The sequence below is a fragment of the Alexandromys fortis genome, unplaced genomic scaffold (genome assembly GCF_014885135.2).
Source record: "Alexandromys fortis isolate MF-2015 unplaced genomic scaffold, M_Fortis_MF-2015_v1.1 scaffold_129, whole genome shotgun sequence".
Classification (NCBI taxonomy): domain Eukaryota; kingdom Metazoa; phylum Chordata; class Mammalia; order Rodentia; family Cricetidae; genus Alexandromys; species Alexandromys fortis.
Window position 1 is genome coordinate 2,860,990 of NW_026068022.1, and position 15,391 is coordinate 2,876,380.

A 15,391-nucleotide genomic window follows, 5' to 3' on the forward strand; every position below is an offset into this window, starting at 1 on the left:
TGAGCCACCATGTGGTTGCTGGGAATTGAACTCAGGACCTCTGGAAGAGCAGGCATTGCTCCTAACCGCTGAGCCACCTCTCCAGCCTTTTTATAGATACAAGTTAATAGGGCAACTTATGAACTCAGTATAAATGATGATACAGGGAGTGTTCAAAAACGTAGTTGTAATAGATTTAAGTTCATGAGATGGCTGTGTTAGTCAGCTGATCATGTTATCCCCTGGCTGCTTCTTCCAGAACATAAAGGTTATTGAGCTAAGGATACATTTGTAGATCACTGGGTCAGCATTTGGGCATACAGTATCAGTGCCTTGCTAAAGAAGGACCCTTCCCTTTTGCCATAAGGTAACCTATTTCAGGTAGATTAAAAAGTTAAATGGGAGCCGGGCAGTGGTGGCACACGCCTTTAATCTCAGCACTCGGGAGGCAGAGGCAGGAGGATCTCTGTGAGTTCGAGGCCAGCCTGGTCTACAAGAGCTAGTGCCAGGACAGGCTCCAAAGCTACAGAGAAATCTTGTCTCGAAAAAAAAAAAAAAAAAAAAAGGTTAAATGGGGGGAGTATTGAAGTGGCTCAGTCTGACAACCCGAGTTAAATTCCCAGAACCCACGTGATAGAAGGAAAGAGCCTACTCCCAAATATTGTTTTCTAACTTTGCTTGTGCATACACACTCACTCACACACATGTGAATGTACTATAAAAAACTTTGACATTATAATTCTCAAAACAACTTTGTAGCATGTATTTCTTTTGTATAAATGAGACACACACACCCTGAGCCCCTTAGTAATCTGTTAGAGTGAAGGCAATGTTACTTGTCTTGTGAGGACAGGTTAATAAGCACATGAACAGCTCTTTTAATTAATAGTGTAAGAAAATGAACAGGAACAAGAGCTTTTAAAGTACTAAGTTGAAGAAGAATTGTATACGACCTCTGAAGATCAATAGTTAGTAAGTATATGACTGAGTTCAAATCCCAGATCTATCAAGTAGTGATTTTAGGTATGTTACTTAGTCTTAAAGTTGTAAAAAAAACCTGTGTCAGGTTTTTTTAAATTAATTAATTTTGTGAGTATGGGTGTTTTGCCTTGCTCCATCTTCATTGCACCACATCTAATGTATATCATTTAGATGTATCCATTGTCCTTTCTAAAACTTCTCTCATGCCCCTTCCTGCTTTGATTTCCAGGCTAACCTCTGCTTTGTGGATGTTGACAACCACTTCATTGAGTTGCCAGAGGACTTGCCTCAATTTCCCAACAAACTGGAGTTTGTCCAGGAGGTCTCTGAGATCCTCATGGCTTTTGGGATTCCCCCTGAAGGAAATCTCCATTGCAGCGAAAGCGCCTCAAAGCTGAAGAGGATCCGAGTCTCTGAGCTTGTGTCTGACAAGAGGAATGGAAATATTGCAGGCTCCCCTTTGCATTCCTATGAGCTCCTCAAGGAGAATGAAACTATTGCCCGGTTGCAAGCTTTGGTCAAGAGGACAGGAGTGAGTTTAGAAAAAGTAAGAAGCTGGAAATAAGTTTGTGACAGATTGGATCTTTGTTAGAGTGCTGTCCTTGGGAAGATGGATTTAAGATGAGAAGGTACCCAGGTCAGGACAGTACATACTTGTGAGCCTTGAAGGAAATGTTCCATATGGGAAATTGAGCTAGTGCTAGCAGCTAGTGCAGCACACGTTACTTGGTTGAGCCTGGGTGGCTTCTTGTACAGCTCAGGGAGAGCCTGTTGCCATTCTCTGTGACACTCCGCAGAGTGGTCAGGAAGGATGGTGATGGTAAGCCCCAAGTTTAGACCTTTCATATCCATTGCCCTGTGATGTCACAGCAGCCTGATAGAGATACATCTTGATGCCGAGGCTTAGAGACCTTTAGTGTTTCTGCCCTAGATTCAGAGCCTTGCCTGGAGTTAGCTGCAGCTTAGAACAGATTCTGTAATGCTGACTCCTCCAGGGATGCACTTGGCTTTCCAGTTTCTGGTTTTGATGAAATTAAGCTTTCTGTGCTTATTTGCCTATCTTTCTACCTTTCCCATTTCCATTGCTAAACAACTTTGGTTAGTTACATATAAGTGTTAGGACAGTGTAATGATTTTGTTGGACTTCTCATTTTTAGTAGTGAGCAATTTCTTTTCTCTATTTTATTTTGTAAAGTACAGCAGATTAAAAAAAGCTATACCAGTTGATCAGAGAAATACTTAGGAAGATAAAATATATATCTCCTTTTAAAAAAAGGATGCTCTTTGAAAGGTAAGGAAAGTGACAACCCAATTCCACCACTACACCCCCTCCCCCAAAAAAGAAAGGTACTACCAGGAGGAGATCAGAGGCAGAGTTTTATCCACTGCTCTGACTTCAGCTCCCTCTCGTGCCCTTTGCCCAGGAGTGATTCTGCTCTTTCCTTCCTTGGCTGGACTGCACGCAGCTCACAGTGACTGCACCTCATCTTAGTGAGTTGCTGGATACCTTTAGACTGAGCTCTGTCTTTTCTCCACAGAATCTCCTCCCCTTCCCTATCTTTACTCTCTACCTGCTTGCTAGGCAAGATTCTAACACTAAGGTAAATCTCTAACTTCTAGATTCCTTCCTTTTATATTTCTTCTCATTTTTCTTTCTTTTGTTCAAACCTTCTCACCATTTGCTGCTGAGTCCAAAATGAAAACAGTCAGATGAGTTGCATTTCTTTGGCATGAAAGTATAATCATTCATATTTTCATATTTCATATTTTCATCCTCTCTTTCTCTCTCTCTTTCTAGCTGGAAGTTCGTGAAGACCCCAGTAGCAATAAAGATTTCAAAGTTCAGTGTGATGAAGAAGAACTCAGGATTTATCAGCTAAACATTCAGATCCGGGAAGTTTTTGCTAATCGCTTTACTCAGATGTTTGCTGATTATGAAGTGTTTGTCATCCAGCCTAGCCAGGATAAGGAGTCCTGGTTCACCAACAGGGAGCAGATGCAGAACTTTGATAAAGTGAGTGAGACCCTGGGGGCCGCGATTCAGAGCTAATTACAGCAGGAAGAAGAAAAGTCAAGTGGAGAAGCAGGCGTGCAGACCACTACAGTAATTTACTTCTAGACAGCGCCCTCCTTTGTTTCTGTTCTGCTTTGCAGTGCTGGGAAGGACTCTTTCTCTAGGCAAAGGTTTTTATGAGAGTTAACAAAGGGGAGAAGGGTTGTAGTTGTAGTTTTCATAACGACCTAGGAGGCTTCATAGAATTGTCCCACTTCAGCCCTTGGGTGTATTGCTGTTTTTGGTCAAGACTGTCATGTTCTTGTCCCTGCTGATTGCTTCCTTTTGGTTGCACTAGGCATCCTTCCTGTCAGATCAGCCCGAGCCCTACCTGCCCTTCCTCTCAAGATTCCTTGAGACCCAGATGTTTGCATCCTTTATTGACAACAAGATCATGTGTCACGATGATGACGATAAAGACCCTGTTCTCCGGGTCTTTGACTCGAGGGTTGACAAGATCAGACTGTTGAATGTTCGGACACCTACTCTCCGGACATCCATGTACCAGAAGTGTACCACTGTGGATGAAGCAGGTGAGACCTCTTTCCTCTACGGCTCCTAAACAAGTCTGCTGCTTTCTCTGTTTTTGCCTTTGAGTATGTTAGCACATTAACTGTGATGTGTTCCTTATCATTTTATTTTATTTTAGTTCTTTTGAGACAAGACTTCTGTCGTCCTGGCTGTCCTAGAATTCACTGTATAGACAAAGCTGGCCTCAACTCACAGAGCTCCGCCTGTCTCTGCCTCTCAGCACAGAGACTAAAGGTGTGGTGTACGCCACCACTCTTTGCTTTCTTCCTTTTGTTTTGTTTGTTTTCTTTTGGCCTGGAAATCCTTTTTGTTTGTTTGTTTTTGGGACTGAGCCTTGACTGGCCTCGAACTGCCCTGTAAACCTGGCTGGCCTTGAATTCCTAGAGATCCACCTGCCTCTCAAAATCATTTTTGTTTCTGGGGTTTTTGTTGTTGTTTTGTTTTGTTTTGAGAGGTTTCTCAACCGTCCAAGTACCTTGGACTGCGCTGAAACTCACTCTGTTGACCAAGGTGGCCTTGAACTCAGAGGTCTTCCTGCCTCTGCCTCCCTGTTGGGATTAAAGGCTCGTGCCACCACAGCTCGGCTTCAATATCATTTTTAAAGTCAGGATTCCTGTCTGGTGGTGGCAGTGACTTTAATTTCAGCATTCAAGAGGCAGAGGCAGGGGGATCTCTGTGAGTTCGAGGTCAGCCCGGTCTACAGAGTGAGTTCCAGGTCAGCCAGAGATACACAGAGAAACCCTGTCTCAACAAACCAAAAGCCAAAAACAAAAGCAAAACAAAAAAACAAATCAGGATGCCCAGTCCTTTTCATCTTGTATTATACTTGAAAATGGCCGTATTCAAACAGCCAAGGGCTGTGAAAGCTTTGCTCATTTGAGGCTCTGCTTGTCTGCTAGTCAGTTCTCAGCCCATCTGTAGTCCGGGTGCTGCATCTGCAGTGTTCTGAGTCACTCTTGTCTGATATGTAGTCTCACGAGTCTATTAGAATAGTGTTTAAGCTGTGGGATGAAGAGCTAACTAGCCCTCATTTTTAAGGTTTTTTCAGAAAAAGAGATGTCATAGTGTCACTTGAGGCAGTTTGCAGAGCCTAGAGATCCCTAGAGATGTTCTAGAACAAACTCTTTGCCACTGTCCATATCGCCAGCCTTTGGGACTGAACCAGACTCTAAGGTTCCCCTCTGTGTGTCCCAACAGAAAATTCTCAGGGCAGTTAGCTGAGGCATTCGTAAGAATTACCCCATTTATTTCTAAATTTTAGGGACTCTTGTCCCTCATTGCCTAATGGCAAGTGTTTTGAAATCATATTTTATGTCTGTTTTCCTGCTTGTATATATTTCAGGAAAGAAGGTAAAAATCAATTTTTTTTCACTCTTATCTTGGCTAGAATTGAAGAGTAGTTACTTTTAAAAAAAAGTTTGACTTAATTTTTTTTTAAAATCTCATTCAGAAAAAGCAATTGAACTACGTCTGGCAAAAATAGACCACACTGCGGTTCACCCACATCTTCTTGATATGAAAATTGGACAAGGAAAATATGAGCCTGGCTTTTTCCCTAAGTTGCAGTCTGATGTCCTTTGCACTGGGCCAGCCAGCAACAAGTGAGTAAACCCTAGAGATGCTCCAACCTCACTACCAAGTGGAGTAACCGGTGGCATCCAGAGTCTAAGCTAGAGTGGTTACTCGGACAAGACCCAAACTATGCAGGAGCCAAGAGTGTCTGTCAGTGTTTGTCTGCACTGTACAAATTTAAGATAACTGTATTCCCAGGACTCGGAGGCAGCCAGGCTGCAGGTGGGTTAAAACAGCCTCATACCTGAACCCCATATAAATTGGAGATAAAGTGGATAACGTGGCTGGATGGTTCTTTACTTTTGGAGATGAGTATCTGTAGCCCAGACAGCTTTGTATCTGCATGTGAAGTTTGGTAGATATTTCAAGACAAATTCTCTCTTAGTCTTTGGAGCGCGCTCCCTCTTTGTAGCTGCTCTTCCCTAAGGACTTCATAGTGCCTTCATCAACTGCTCAGACATTCTCTTTTTCTTTTGTCAGTAGCTTTACTTTTTAGTGGCTCTCTCTCTCTCTTTTTTTTTTTTTTTTTTTTTCTGTTTTGAGACAGAGTCTCTCACTGTGTAGACCAGGTTGGCTTAGAACTCAGAGTAGTAGATATTCTTAATGGCCTCTTTGATATTGTCAGGTGGACAAAAAGGAACGCCCCTGCCCAGTGGAGGCGGAAAGACCGGCAAAAGCAGCACACAGAACACCTGCGCTTGGACAATGACCAGAGAGAGGTATGACTCCTTGTGAATGGCAAGGACTCCTCCTGCTCTCACGGCCCACTCGCTTTTTGTATGCTATACCAGCAATGGCCTTTCTCCACAGAGAAGAGCTTAAGTGTGTACCTTGTCTGTTCTCTCTGCTAACTCCCTGCTGAGTGTAATACAAACCTCAGAAGATGGCAGGCTGAAACTTCAGAGAAATGCCTTTCAAATTAGGACTTCTTGCATGTTAGGAAATGAGCTAATTTTATTAAAATGTAATGGAGGAAAGTGAACTGGGGTGAGTTCTGTGACTCTGAATCTGAAGGTGGAGGACTTTTCCCTGTGTCTTAGTTCTCTTGCTGACTTGACACAGTCCAGAATTGGGGGGTGGGGTGGGGAGGAGTCAGTGTCTAGATTAGGTTGGCCTGTGAGCATGTCTGTGGGGGATTATCTTGATTACCTTAATTGATGTGGGAAGATCCTTTTGCTGTGGGTGACACCATTCCCTGGGTAGGGGATTCTGAATCGTATAAGAGTAGAGAGAGCAAACCTAGGACCAGCCTGCATGCATCCTTGCTCTCTGCTGATTGTGGATATGATGAGATCAGCTCCCTCAGGTCCTGCTGCTGGGACCTCCTGTATGATAAACTGTGATGTACATCTGTGAGCCCGAATCAACACTTTGTACCTAAATTGCTCTTGTCAGGATATTTTATTGCAGCAATAGAGAAGAATGGAGGTTGTGGACCTGTCTTTATTTTTGCCCCCTATGTGGATAAGGAGATGTAATGGCATTTCAATTGTATTTTAATAATTAAAGACTACTTGAAGATCTGAGAGTAAAACAGTCACACTGGTCAGCCTTACAGACCAGGTAATGGTAACACACACCTGTAGTCCCAGTAGCCACAATGACATGCTCCTCTAATTCCAGTAGCCACACTAGCTGCCGTAGAAACTGGGCAGTGCTTGCCTTTAAGGATTATAAAACAGGAGGAAACAGCTCTCAACACACAGTCTCATTCTGAGATTCCTGGAGGCAGGATTGCCACTTTCAGACTAAGGTTGAGTAAGAGCCAGTGGCTGGTTGCTTTGCTTTTCAGATCTTTAGGTTGAACCCCAGTTTCTCTCTCTGAGCTTTTATTAATCATGCTTCAAGTAGAGGGAGGGGTAGTGTCTTACTTAGTTATTATTCTGCTTTGAAGAGATGTCACGACTAAGGCAGCTCTTATCAAAGAAAGCTTTTAGTTGTGGACTTGTGTACAGTTCCAGAGGGTTGATCCATCGTGGTGAGGGCTGTGGTGGTAGGTAGGCAGGTATGGTGCTGGAGCAATAGCTGAGAGTTTACATCCTGATCTTCAGAGGAAGAAAAGGGGGGTGGGGAGAGAGCCCGGATTGGGCTTTTGAAACCTCAAGCCCACAGTCAGTCACATTCTTCCTCCAATAGGGCCCTACTGCCTAACCCATGGTTCTTAAGCTGTGGGTCGTGACCTCTTTGGGTTGGGGGGTTGTACATCAGATATCTTGCATATCAGATGCTTACATTATGATTTCTAACAGCAAAGTTACAATTATGAAGTAGCAACAAAAATAATCTTATGGTTGGGGGTCACTACAACATGAGGAGCTATATTAAAGGGCCACAGCATTAGGAAGGTTGAGAAACCGTGTCCTGACACCTCTCAAACAGTTCCACTAATTAGGAACCAAGCATTCAAATATAGGAGCCTATGGGGTCATCTTCATTCAAACCATCACAGCGGTATTGCAGATTATTGGATTTATTTCCTGAATCCTCTCTGTTGCAAGCTGAGTTACTGCTTCTTAGCATAGTCTCTAGTTTTAAACTAGCTGAAGACCGTGCTTTAGATTAGTTGTGAAGCCTTTCAGGAACTTAAAAGACATTGTGATTTTTCATCTTAAACCAATAAAATTCAGTCAGGAAGACTATTTTCATGTGTGTCTAGCACCTCAGTAAGTTGGAAAATAGCTTGTTTTCTTGACTTTTCTTTAAACTTTCTTTTTTATTTATTCTTTTATATCATACATCTCCGTTCCATTAATTTTCCTGTCCCTTCATATCTGCCCTCTGCCTTTGCAGTCTTTCCCCTAAAATAAAATAAAATAAAATTTAAGAGAGGGGGAAAAAAAAGAAAAACCATTCTTATCATGGAAGCTATAGTATGACATAGTGAGTCATGCATTAAACTCTTTTATCCATACATTTTTACTTTTTTTTTTAAACTTATTTTTACTCTTTGCAAGTGCTCATTGCAGAGTCATTGATCTGGTTCGAGGCCTCTGGTTTCTGCTACACTATCAATGGTGGGCCCTCTCTGAGACTCTTTTTGGATATTCTGTTCTTGCCCTGTTTGTGGAGATCTTGGAGCCTGCAGCTTTGGGTCTGCAGGACTGGTCCTTTCACATGCTCCTTCAGATCACAGATGAGTGGATGTTGGGGTGGGCCAACTTGTAACACACTGGTTCGGAGCCTGAGTAGTTAGTTGCAGGGTTTGTCAGCCCTCCAGGGTGAGCTTTCCTGCATTGCCCTGGCTAGTTCACTCCTTGCAGTGATGAGCAAGGGGCAGCACTAGTTCCCCTGCTTCCATGTCCCCAAGGTCGGTTCTTCCACATCTACACCTACACCTTCAGGGCCAGCTCTACTAGGCATGGCAGAGGGGCTGCTTTACCAAGTGCTGCAGCTGATGAGGGGAGGGACAGCTCTCCTGCTCTTAGGACCTCAGTGGCAGCTCTCCCACCGGCCTTAGCCATTGATGAACTGGGGGAGGAGAATCTCTCCCTACCCATGCAGCCACCTGACAGACGAGTAATAGGGACAGCTCTCCCACGCTCACAACTTCTGGGCTGGCTCTATTGTGCTGCCCAGACAAGGTGTGGGCCTGCTCTCCTGGTGAGGAGCAGGGACAGCTCTCCCACTTGCCTCAGATGTTGGTGGCTGTGCTGCTGTGTGACAGATGAGTAATGGGCACGACTCTCCCATGCTCAGAGAAGTAAATGAAAACTTGAAAGGCTGATTGTATCTCAGTGCTAAGAATCACTGACTGGGGTGAGCATCTGACATACTAAGATGACAAGGAGGCGGCCCTTTCCTCAGAGTAAGTGTATTAGGGAGTTGAGACAGGTACACATGTAAATCAAGTAGAAAAATCTTTTTTTTTGGTTTTTGGAGACAGGATTTCTCTATGGCTTTGGAGCCTGTCCTGGCACTAGCTCTGTAGACCAGGCTGGTCTCGAACTCACAGAGATCCGCCTGCCTCTGCCTCCCGAGTGCTGGGATTAAAGGCGTGCGCCACCATCGCCCAGCGTAAGTAGAAAAATCTTTTGAAGGAGCCATGTGAAGGGCAGATCCTCTCACAATCACTGGTGAGAGAATGTGAAGATCATTTTTAGAGGGATAATCAACAAACAACTATTTGGAGGAGGAGCCAGTGTCTGTTGAGGCCTTAGGGCTCAATAGTTTTGTTACAGAGAAAGAAGAACACTTCCAAGTAGAGGACAGGATCTAAAGCTGTGTGTTATATAAAGCAGGCTGTGGAAGACTTTTGGAGGAGAGAAACAGAGAGAGAGAGGGGGATAGATAGCCAGTTAGGAGGCAGATAGCAGTTGGCAGTAGGGGTAGATTAATGGGTCAGAACATAAAATGGACAGGGTTGTGGTACTAGGGATAATATGGAGGAAGGGCAATATTAGGATAAAATGCTGGTCATAAACCTGAGATGTCAAGAATGCCCATATAGTATATGAAATTGTTGTGGACTCTGTATTAAACAGCATACAAAGAAAGAGCAACATGCTGTAGAAGAGTAGAAAGTATGGTTGTTTCCTTAGTTCCTGATTTAGCAAGATTAAGACAAATAAATCCTTTTTATATGGTGAGACTAGTTCAGTTCCTTTCATCATGGTGGATGAAATGATTATCACAGTCACACGGCGGTTTGATTGGATTTGTTCGGTGAGCTGTGTATGCAGTAGCAGGCATGTCCAACCTGTCCTGACTACATGCTCCCTGGGATGCAGCCTAACGTAAAACATTGTGGGATAGTTTGTTTACTTATTGTGATCTGTAACTCCACTGCAGGATTCTTAGGTACAAACTTGGTTGAGGACAATATCATTCATAATGTCGAAAAGTTGAATATGCCTGCTAGTATGTATGTGTGCACTGTGCACAAGAACACTTGTATAAGTCCCTCTTGTGACTTTAAATCAAAGGTAATTTATTATACCTGGTCAGCAGAACCAGAAATTGTATTATTTTGGTTTTTCCCTTTAGTGCAAGAATGGTTTCTGTACATGGACATAAAAGGTCTTTGCTTTTTCTGTTTGATGTAGAAGTACATCCAGGAAGCCAGGAATATGGGCAGCACCATCCGTCAGCCCAAACTGTCCAACCTCTCTCCGTCAGTCATCGCCCAGACCAACTGGAAGTTTGTGGAAGGCCTGCTGAAGGAGTGCCGCAACAAGGTGAGCTGTGGACACCTGAGTGCTGCTGCTCCCTTGGCAGCAAAACGGAGATCATTGCTTGGCTCCAAGCACTCCTTTTTTAGTTAAAATGTGTGTGTGTGTTTTGAGACAGGGTTTCTCTGTGTATCCCTGAAACTCTCTCTGTAGTCCAGGCTGGCCTCAAACTCACAGAAAACTGCCTGCCTCTGCCTCTTGATTGCTAGGATTAAAGGTTTGCACCACTACTGCCCAACTAAAGTCAGGACAGCTTTGTAAGTCACTTCTCTCCTTCCCACTTCATGTGGTTTCTGATGCTCGAACTCCTATGGTCAAGTTTGCTTGGCAAACCATCTGACTGGCTCCACTCCTTATATAATGGGATAATACTAATTATTAATTATTACAGATTGCTTTGCATATGTGGAAATGTTTTTGTGTCTCTATTGTGATCTGATAGCAATCACTTTTCATGTCTCAAAATAGTTTGTGGGATTCTTATTCCATGTTAACTCAACATTTGTTATTCAGTTTAAGCTTAGTGGTTTGGATGTTTTTCTCAATACCAAAAGAAAGATTAATTTTTAATATTTAAGTTATAAATGTAATATAGTTGGGGGAAGATGCTTGTTCATTCCCAGCCATTTAGACCCGAAGTAATCACTCAGAAACTTTATTATTTGCAATACTGTTTGGCCAATAGCTTAAGTATATTGCTAGCTAGCTCTTACATCCTAAACTAATCCATCTCCATTAATCTGTGCATCACCATGAGGTCGTGACCTACTAGCAAAGTTTCAGTGGGCTCCAGCGGAGGCATCTGTCTCCAGCGGCTGCATGGCTTCTCTGACTGACTCCGCCTACTCTCTCTCTATATCTCTTTCAGCCTGGCTTTACTCTGTTAAGCCATTGGCCGAAAGCAGCTTCTTTATTAACCAATGGCAATAAAATATGTTCACAGCATACATCATGCCCCACATCACCTCCCTTTTTCTGTCTAAATAAAAAGGAAGGTTTTAACTTTAACATAGCAAGATTACATATAACAAAACAGGTATCAAGCAAGAATTATAGTTATAGTATTTATATCTACTTTTTTATCATAACTAAGGAAAGCTATATCTATTCTTCAACTCCATGAAAGACTCCAGAAAGATACAGTATTACCTAAGTAAACAGGAAGTGCATTGTAAGCAACTTCTAAAACTCTAGAATTGACAGAGACATATTACTGCCTGAATAGTCACCCAAAGTTCTTCTGTACCATTGAGGCACCCATCTTCAGCCTACAGGCCCATGGTATCTGGCAAGTTTTTCCATGAAGCAGGAAATTTTGAAGACAATTCCACCTCTATTGGCAGTTTGTCAGTCACTTTCTTCAGGATATCTGTCAGACTCTTTCATGAAGCAGGAACCCCAAAGGACTGTCTCACCTTCTTTAGGCAGCTTCAGCAGTCGTTTTTTTGTGGGTCCTGCAAGTCTAATCAGACAGTTCAGGCAAGAGCAGTTTCTTGCCCAAATGGCTAACAAACTCTATGAGGAGCCTCTTCAATACCCATCATCCTCTTGAAGTAGATCACAGAGATCCGCCTGTCTCTTGCCTCCCGAGTGCTGGGATTAAAGGCATGTGCCACTACCGCCCAGCTTCCTAAGTTCTTAAAACATTTTAAATGCCATATTTTGTAGTCTTTGAAAGATTTGAAGATTATCTAACTGAAATATATCTCTATATATCTAGAAAACCTAACTAACATGACTACAAGCTTGACTATTATAATGACTAATTATTAACCTATATTTCTTAATTTTACATTTTTAAATGAGTAGTACAAACACAATACCTTAATTAAGAGCAGAAGTATACATATAACAAAATTATATTGATACAATGTAATTTCTTTCTCTTTTTTTGTATTTAAAAAAAATTTAAGATAGGGTTTTTCTGTGTATCCCTGACTGTCCTGGAACTCACTCTGTAGATCAGGATGGCCTCAAACTCAGAGATTTGCTGTGTCTGCCTCCTGAATGCTAGAATTAAAGGCATGTGCCACCACTGCCTTGTCTATAAATGTAATTTATAATAAAAAATCCTTTTTTTTATAGTATCATAATTTTTAGGACAACTCAGATGTTTATTCTCTGCTGCATCCTGATAGTTATTAGTGAAATTAGAAGAAATTCTTACTTTAAGAAAGTTGGGCTGGAGAGATAGCTCAGTGGTTTTTAAATCCACTGAACAAGAGTAATCATTACCCAGATTTTTGGACCAAATTAAGCAAGCTTTATTTTTCTGTCACACAGGGCTATCATCTCCCTAAAGCAGGGTTCAAGAAAATAGCATTGAAGCATAGGAGAAGGTGGTGTTTATATTAGCCCCCAAACTGCAGGACTGTGGGGTTTTCAAGGGTTTTGGTTACATAGGAATTTGACAGAACATTTCAAAAATTATTTGGTAGAACATCATATCAGGGTGGAGATTAGGGCATAGGGTGGGGAATATGTCAAATTTCAGAAAATGGGTCAAAATATGGTCTACTCCAAGTTTCATAGAAAGCAAGAATGAACTTATTTTGACCTTGTAACAAGATTTCTTTTATCTTTGCCTGCATTTATCTGTGCACCACATGCACGCATGGTGCCTAAAGAAGTGGTGAGCCTCCATGTGGATGCTAGGAATTGAACCTGGGTCCTTTGCAAGAACCAGTACTCTTCAACACTAAGCCAGCTCTTTAGCCCAGGATTTTATTTTTTTTAGTTTTGTGTGTGTGTGTCTCCGTGATTGTGTGTGCTTGAATGCAGCTTCCCTCAGATGCCAGAATCGGGTATCAGTTCCCCTGCAGCTTGAGCTACAGGCTGTTGTGATCTGTCCAGTGTAGGTTCTGGGACTGAGCCTGAGCCCATGCCTTAGCCCTCTTACAGGAGCAGTATAGGCTCTTAACCCTGAGCTATTTTTTTCCAGCCCCTAAGTTAAAAACAAAATTGTTTTAAACTGACAGTTGGTTCTGAGTTACTTGTGATTCTCCCATATGTTTCCTTTCCTGCCCTCGAGAACATTGTTGATACAGTTCTTGAAAGGGTTCATGTTTCTCAATCATCTTTGACATTGATGATGTTGTTACATATTTACAATAAGCATTTACAGAGTTTGACCTGAAATTATACTTAATAACTTCTTGTTTCCTTGAGGGTTATTTCAGATTTATTTCTAGGTTATACGTGTGCTTGAAGGTTTGTTCAGCACATTTATTCAAGCATTGAGAATGGGAGAATATCAGATGTAGGCATAAATAAAGGATTTTATTCAACTCTTTTCATCTCATAAAGGCAAAGGCTTGACTCCAGAGTGATGAACTCCCTTGCTAGGGTTACATGCTGGTAGCTGTGTTTTTTACCTCCTCTTTCCTGGACTTTGAAAGCTTGCACTCCCCATACCTGACCTATATGTCAGTAAGTACACTGTCCCTGGGGCTTCTTCATCTTGTCCTTCCCAGCCCAGCACATGTGCCTTGCAGGCTGCCACAACCCTCTGCAACCGTGTGTGGTTCTACTCGCTGTAGGGCTCTATCCTGCTTTCCCATTCTTAGACCAAGAGGATGCTGGTGGAGAAGATGGGCCGAGAGGCTGTGGAGCTGGGGCACGGAGAGGTGAACATCACTGGTGTGGAAGAGAACACCTTGATTGCCAGCCTCTGTGACCTTCTGGAAAGGATCTGGAGCCATGGGCTGCAAGTGAAACAGGTAATGGTCTAACTTCTGGTTTCACTTACTAGTCTCCCCCTCCCAGTGCTTCTCGAGCTTGTTAACACTCTTTAGTACACCTTATGTGGTGACCCTCTGCCATAAATTTTTTTTGCTACTTCATTACTGTGATTTTGCTACTTTTATGAGTCATAAGATAAATATCTGATATGCACAATCTCTATTTGACCCATGTGGAAAGGTCGTTTGATTCCCCCCCCCCCCAAGGGGTCTCGACCCACAGGTTGAGAACTGTTGTCCCTTACTATCTGTCTAGCTTGGCTGGCTTTAAAGGTGGAACAAAGTGCTTCCAGAATGAGCCATGAAACAGCTAAACAAATGTGAATTCAGCTTTTTTCCTTAAGAATAAACTTTATACTTCTGTGTTATTTAAAACTTTAAAAATGTCGTCTTTCTTGGGATTAAGCTGCAGGTCAGCTTGGTGGATTCTTTAGCTGTTGGCTGTGTCTGAGGTAGAGTGGTTGAGCCTGAGCTCAGGAAGCACCAGGCTCTCACTGAAGGGTAAACATCTCCCTGAGGAGGAGCTGAGTAGGTTGTTTTTGTTTTTTGTTTTTTTGTTTTTTTTTTGTTTTTTTGCCACATAATTCTCAGAGAATTTTCTTATTTCAGTGATGTATTTTTAAGTGAGAGTCAAAGTGGCATCTTTGTTTAATGTATTTGTTTTGAAGCAGGGTCTCATGTAGTCTAGGCTGGCTTTGAACTCTGTCCGCATTCAAGAGTAACCTTGAAGTCCTGATCCTCCCAAGTGGTATTACAGCGTACCACCCCTGGCTGGAGCAGTGCTAGGAATCATATCCAGGGTTTCATGTGTGCTAAGCAAGCACTCCACCATTTGACCGGTATCCACACCCCTTTATGTATTTAATTTTTTTATTGGGGGGGGTGTTGTTGTTTCTTGAGAAAGTGTTTCTCTGTGTAGCCCTAGCTATCCTAGAACACACTCTGTAGACCAGGCTGGCCTCAGACTCAGAGATCTGCCTGCCTCTGCCTTCCAAGTGCTGGGATTAAAGGTGTGTGTCGCCATTGCCCGGCCTTTTTTATTTTCTTCTTGAGAAGGTGTCTCTCTGTGTAGCCCTTGCTGTCCTTGGATATCTGATCTTACGCCTCCACCTCTAGAGTATAGAAATTATAGGCATGGATTGCTACAATGGGGATTTATGTGGTACTGCCTTGGTGTCTGCTGGGCAAGCCCTCTACCAGCTGAGCCACATCCACAGCACTGAGATCGTGCTGTCCTAGTAGTAAGTGCTGAGGTATGATAGCATCTATCATTATTACTTTCATTAAATACAAAACTGAAAGACTTTGTAAGAGTATTATAAATTCTGTTACTAACATAATACATACTATATATGTGTGTGTGTGTA

At 42.5% G+C, this 15,391-nt stretch overlaps 1 protein-coding gene across 4 annotated transcripts in view; it reads left to right on the plus strand.

Annotated features, from left to right (window-relative positions):
- The window catches only part of Dennd5a (DENN domain containing 5A), a 71,076-nt gene that overhangs the window by 39,032 nt on the left and 16,653 nt on the right, over positions 1 to 15,391 (plus strand). For 3 of the 4 annotated variants that reach the window (XM_050163294.1, XM_050163295.1, XM_050163296.1), the window contains exons 6-12: positions 1,190 to 1,507; positions 2,759 to 2,974; positions 3,312 to 3,546; positions 4,995 to 5,145; positions 5,742 to 5,835; positions 10,159 to 10,290; positions 13,851 to 14,003. In XM_050163294.1, the coding sequence (XP_050019251.1) occupies positions 1,190 to 1,507; positions 2,759 to 2,974; positions 3,312 to 3,546; positions 4,995 to 5,145; positions 5,742 to 5,835; positions 10,159 to 10,290; positions 13,851 to 14,003 (1,299 nt within the window). Of the gene's footprint in view, positions 1 to 1,189; positions 1,508 to 2,758; positions 2,975 to 3,311; positions 3,547 to 4,994; positions 5,146 to 5,741; positions 5,836 to 10,158; positions 10,291 to 13,823; positions 14,004 to 15,391 lie in introns of those variants that run through there. The other variant, XM_050163297.1, reaches the window with a different exon arrangement.